The following is a 6000-nucleotide window of genomic DNA, read 5'->3' on the forward strand; positions in this document are numbered from 1 at the left end:
AACATTGACAATACCTTTTGTTCATTTTAAGCTTGGCAATACTTTTGCTCAGAGATTAATCAAAGTGATCATTCCCCTCTGTTCGACATTGATGAGGCCTCATCTGGAGTACTGTGTCCAGTTTTGGGCCCCACATTACTAGAAGGATGTGGAAAAATTAGAAAGAGTCCAGCAGAGGGTAACAAAAATGATTAGGGGGCTGGAGCACATGACTTATGAGGAGAGGCTGAGGGAAGTGGGATTGTTTAGTCTGCAGAAGAGAAGAATGAGGGGGGATTTGATAGCTGCTTTCAACTACCTGAAAGAGGGTTCCAGAGAGGATGGATCTAGACTGTTCTCAGTGGTAGTAGATGACAGAAGAAGGAGTAATGGTCTCAGGTTGCAATGAGGGAGGTTTAGGTTGGATATTAGGAAAAACTTTTTCACTAGGAGGGTGGTGAAACACTGGAATGGGTTACCTAGGGAGATGGTGGAATCTCCTTCCTTAGAGGTTTTTAAGGTCAGACTTGACAAAGCCCTGGTTGGGATGATTTAGTTGAGGATGGTCCTGCTTTGAGCAGGTGGTTGGACTAGATGACCTCCTGAGGTCCCTTCCTACCCTGATATTCTATGATTCTATGACCCTGCACTGCAATGTGTCCCAGTCATGGCCCCTTTCTGTCTTGGAATGTGAAATCTGTCCATAGGTATCATAATTCCTACAGCTGGAGCGCAGCTGGGACTGCACAGCCTCTTCTCCCCAAATGTTGATGAGGTCCAGCAGCTCTGCATTGCTCCAAGCGGGGGATTGCCTGGTGTAGCCATCTGGAAAGATGCGCTGAGACCACAGCATGCATCACCGAGCAAACAGGAAGGGGACTTCCAAAAGTCCAAAGGAATTTATGAGACGGGGTTATGGTTGGTCACCTGAGGACAGGGCAGTGGAGGTCAAAACGATGACCAGAGAGGCAAGAACTGGCATGTGGGACATCTCCTGGAGGCCAATCGCAGTGCTGTAGTCAACAAGGATGTCTACACTGGCACTGTGGTGCTGTACCCCTGGTGCAGAAGACTGGATGCTTCTCGTCGGGGTGGTTTTTTTACAGCACTGCAACTCCACAGTTTCTGCACACTATCTGCAGTGTGTACACCTTGGGAGTTAACAACACAGAAAGCTGCTTTACTACACAGAAACTTGCCTGTGTAGACAGGGCCTTAGTGTGCCTTCTAACCTCATATAGCAGTCTCAGAGTAAGTAGGACTATATCTACACTGCACTCTTGTTAAAACTTTCATTGGTCAGGGGTGTGAGAAAAACACCCTCCTGACTGACAAAAGTTTTAACCACAAAAAGTGCAGGTGTGGACAGTGCTTTGTTGGTGGGAAAGCTCTCATGCCAACAACTAGCAGCTACACTGTGTCCCTTACAGCAGCAAGGCGTTAGTGGCTCAGCTGTGCCACTGTAAGCTGTGCAGTGTAGACATCACCTAGGACAGAGACAGAGCAATACCTCTTATTGTCTCTAACTTAAATTTTTTTTTTTTGGCTTAGATCTGATGGCTCTGGTGTCTGGGCTCCTGCATGCTGCTCCAGAGCAGCGCACAACCCTGGAAAAGCTAGTAGAGGATCCTTGGGTGCTGCAGCCTGTGAATTTGGCTAATTACACGTGGGAAGAGGTGTATGTGTCGGCCAGGCCAGGTAAGACATCAGTCTGAAAATGACTCACTTCTAGGGGAGGAGTGAAAGGATCTTTTGAATAAGATTTACAAAAGGAGATGGAAATATGACTAGGAGTTGTGTGGAGTCAGATAACTTGGTGGTTACTCTTGTGATTGTTTCAAATATGGCTGCTGTTGATAGATGGACTTCTGCTAAACACTTGCCAGTGAAATCCTAAATGGTGCAGACTAGGTACAGTCATCTTGTTAGTGGAATCTTGGCTGGCGTGGAGAAGATAGTGTAGTGGGGAAGCTTGTATAACTAGAATCACAGCTTGTATTAGTACAGCTCTAATAACTAGGCCATGTCATTGTCATTGCTTTAAGCTAGACCAGGCCTGCGCAACTCGTAAAGCGGTGAGGGCCACATTACTCCAAAGAAAACAGCTGAGGGCCGAAACCCCCCGGCCCCGTGGAAGCACCCCACCCCAGCACCACCCAACCCTGCAGAAACAAACCCTCCTTTCCCAGTGACGCCTCACCAAAACAGCTGTGGGCCAAAAAGGAAGGTTGGAGGTGGGGAGGTGATACTTGATTTTAAATCAACCAGGGGCTCCCAGCTGAAGAGGTGGCTGGGAGCCCTCAGGGGCAAATTAAAGGATCCGGGGCTCCAGCGGCTGGGGTAACTCGGAGCTTTGCGGGGCTGGAGCAGGGATTTAAAGGGCCCAGAGCTTCTGCCGCTGAGGGGAGCCCGAGCCCTTTAAATCCCAGCCCCAGCCCATCCGCTGGAGCCGTGACCAGGATTCAAAGGGCTCTGGGCTCCCCGCTGTTTCGGGCAGCCCAGAGCCCTCTGATTCTTGGCCACAGCTTAGATTTAAAGGGCTCAGGGCTCCCTGCCGTGGTGGGCAGCCCAGAGCCCTTTGATTCCCAGCTGCAGCTGAGATTTAAAGGGCTCTGGGCTCCCCGTCGTTGCGGGCAGCCCAGAGCCCTTTGATTCCTGGCCGCGACTGAGATTTAAAGGGCTCAGGGCTCTCTGCCGTGACGGGCAGCCCAGAGCCTTTTGAATCCTGGCCATGGCTGGGACTTAAAGGGCTCTGGGCTGCCCGCAGAGCGCCGTGTGCACGGGATTTAGAATCCCCCCACAGGCCTCACAGTGAGGCTCTGCGGGCCACATGTTGTGCAGGCCTGAGCTAGATCTTAGTGCTTGCAGAGATTTGGCTTCTATCTGCTTCCTGACTGCAAATTAAGGCTTAGTTTCTGGAATCTGTGCCTTTGTGTTTGAGGTACATGTTCATAGGTGCTGATTCCATGGGTGCTCTGGGGCTGGAGCATCCAAGGAAAAAAATAGCTGGTGTTCAGCACCCATCAACCACAGCTGTTGGGTGATGCCCCCAAGCATGTGTTTGGTGGCTGGGGGAGAGACTTGGGGGGAAGGCAGCGAGCAGGCAGGGGCCTCAGGAACGGGACAGAGCAGGGGGTGGAAGGAGGTGGAGTGGGGCTTTGGCTGAAGGGAGGAGTGGAAGCAGGAAGAGGCGGAGCCTTGGGGAGGGGTGGACTAGGGGAGGGTATTTAGGACAGAGCAGGGGTAGAGCTTCCCCAGGGAAAAGAAGAACTCATCACCTATGTACGTGCTGGCTGATTAACAGTGTTTGTGACTCATCCCTAAATTCCTGTTCCATCCTTTGTTTTTCTTCTTCCTCAGAAAGCAATAATTTCAGAAATCACTGTATTGAGCACAGCCACAGAGCCAGCCAGCAAGCTCCTTGCTTGCAGAGTGAGCAGAGACTGATCCATAATGCCTATGACAGTGAGCTCACAGATCCCCAATTGGAAGGAACAGCCACTGCTTAAGCCAAGAGATCTTGTTCCAATCTTCAGTGTTGGGACTGACATGCGGAGGACGCATACTGCAGATTTCCCCACCTGCTGGAGAACAGCTCCCTAGTCATCATCTGGACAGCACTTACTGTCCTCCCAAGAACTAAAAGAAGCTTCACGTTAAGCACTTCTGTTTTAACAGACAGATTAGCCTTAGGTACTAGAAGACAGCAGTTGCTCACCATTGAGAGAAATCTCTCCACTGGTACACTGTTGGCTTCATGCACTTACTGTAACAGAGGCCTGTGATATGAAGGGGGTTGAGAGTGATTTGAAAGAGCCAGTCTTTGACTTCAGGCTGATCCATTCTAGACTCTTAAATGCAGAAGCTTTTCACTTTCTCCAGATGAGCTTTTCTGGATATCCCTAGGAGTGATTGGATCCAAATGTGCCTTTTCTTTCTTACTGTCCTTGAGCCATCAGCACTTCATCTGGACAGGCCCTGTGAGCCTGAGAAGTCTATAGTGTTAATGAAACTGAATCCAGCAGTATACTTAGCAGATTTTCCCATGTGAGTTTAGGATTTGTTCTCTTTGTATAAAATTGAGCCCTATTCAGGAGACCACCACACACTCTCTCATACAGTTTCCAGTCTGGGCCAAACCTCTGTTTATCTGAAACTGCAAGACTTCCCGGTAGCTGTTTGGAAGTAAAATTAGCTCAAGTCAGGAGACTTCAGGGCATGTGCTCCTCCTAGGAGCTGGGTCTCTGGTTGAAATCCTATTCATGTGAACAAGGCTTGGCACAGTGGTTGCGGATGAGCCTTCCTGCAGCAGTTGTTAGAATGTGGTTTGAGGCAAGCATTCCCTTGCGAATGGGAAGACTTCTTTTGCTATTATCTGTTTCTTAGCTCATTCACATCTAGAATCTGGAGTCCTAATGTTTGCTGATGGAAGCTGAGGATTGAAAGAACCCCAGCTGATCATCATCCTCTATCCCTGTAATGGCAGTGGGATGCCGAGTGAGCCCATTTTTAAAGGGGCTTGGATTCTGACAGAATTCATATTGAAAGAAACATACAGTAGAAAATCCCAGCGTGGTCAGTTGGTTTTGACTTTGTTTCTCTATTTAATAGCGCTTGGTTCTGGAGTATGGGCATGCTGGTGGTTGTTGTTGAGCATGCTTTTCTCTAGACAGAAAGACTGAGATGTTGTCAAACTTGGAAACTGACCTACTTGGTTTGTAGTTCTCTTGTAAACCTTGGTTTAAGGATTTCAGAAATGCAGCTTGGTTTTTCAAGTGATCCTTGCTGCACCACAAAATCTAATCAAGCTTGAATGCTTGTTTACTGCTCTGTGAACAAGATGGTGAGTGCACGGCTGAAGAGAGATTACATGCATGGCTTTGTTTAGGGCAAATTGCGCAGGGGTCAGGGCCTCAATAGTATAACTCCCATCAGTTGAGTCTTTTACTGAACTAGACTTTTCCCCTAATTCTCTTTTAAGTTTTCATCTGGGCCAGAACTTCCCCAGAGTGACCGCCCAGATTTTGGCTGTGCTGCAAAATCTCACTCATACCTTCTTCTTCCCATTGCCCAGGAGCTGTCATTCTGTATGGTAGATAGAGAGAGAGAGAGAGTTTTTAAAGGACCTGTTTTTAGTGCACTGTGTGTGGAATTGGATGCAAAAGCCCAGAACAGTAACAGGATTTATACATCTAAATATGTATTCGTTGATGCTGTATTGCAGTACATAATTCCAGTATTATGGGACTGGCTTGCTCACTGAACTCTGTATAGCTGCCCTCACTAGTAGATGCTTCGTGTGTGATGCTGCAGGTTTGAACGATTCTGGACAGAAGCAACTGAGATGTGCACACAAATGAAAGGCTAACAGAAAGAAACCTCACTGGACCTTGTTCTCCTGTAGCAAAATAACTCTGTTTATACTGACTACAGCTGCACCTAAAAGGTTTCTTCAGGAAAATCCTATAGCCAGTGTGTGTCTCTAATTCTACTGAGTGAATTACATTTTAAAATGAAAAAGTGACGGATTTTTAACACCCTGTTTAGTTTTTGGCAATACAAAGTATATTTTTATTTGCTATGGTTTTTATCAAAATTGTGCTGTATCACTGTTTCCTAAAAGTGAACAGAATAAACATTTTAGTTCTTAAAGTATCTCTTTGGCTGTGTCTTTCACTTATGTTGCTGTGTGAACTGTTGACTTACAATGAAAGGCTTGTTTCCTAAAAAAAAAAAGAAAATCCTCTTTTTCTCTTTCCTCTTTTTGCCAGATAAATCCACTGGTTCCTCACTTGGATGCTTTTAGCCCTTAATTTGTAGGGACGCTAGATGTTAAATTTAAGTTTTGGGTTTTTTTTTCTTCCTTCTAACAGAGAGCCTGGTTTTAACCAAAATACAAATGTTGAAACATGCAGAATAAAAATTACTTCCTCTTTCAGTTCAACCATAATTCCACTTGGTATCTGTGTTGTCATAAACTTAATAGTTCTCCAGTCATTCATAGACTCTGCCAGGAAAAAC

General features: G+C 46.8%; 1 protein-coding gene across 3 annotated transcripts in view; it reads left to right on the plus strand.

Annotated features, from left to right (window-relative positions):
* The window catches only part of PASK (PAS domain containing serine/threonine kinase), a 42048-nt gene extending 36414 nt beyond the window's left edge, over positions 1–5634 (plus strand). For 2 of the 3 annotated variants that reach the window (XM_030576536.1, XM_030576537.1), the window contains exons 17-18: positions 1531–1677; positions 3340–5634. In XM_030576536.1, the coding sequence (XP_030432396.1) occupies positions 1531–1677; positions 3340–3488 (296 nt within the window). In that variant the 3' untranslated portion in view covers positions 3489–5634. Of the gene's footprint in view, positions 1–1530; positions 1678–3339 lie in introns of those variants that run through there. The other variant, XR_004002140.1, reaches the window with a different exon arrangement.
* The last annotated feature ends 366 nt before the right edge of the window (positions 5635–6000 follow it).

The sequence above is a fragment of the Gopherus evgoodei genome, chromosome 9, assembly GCF_007399415.2.
Source record: "Gopherus evgoodei ecotype Sinaloan lineage chromosome 9, rGopEvg1_v1.p, whole genome shotgun sequence".
NCBI classification, from domain to species: Eukaryota; Metazoa; Chordata; order Testudines; family Testudinidae; genus Gopherus; species Gopherus evgoodei.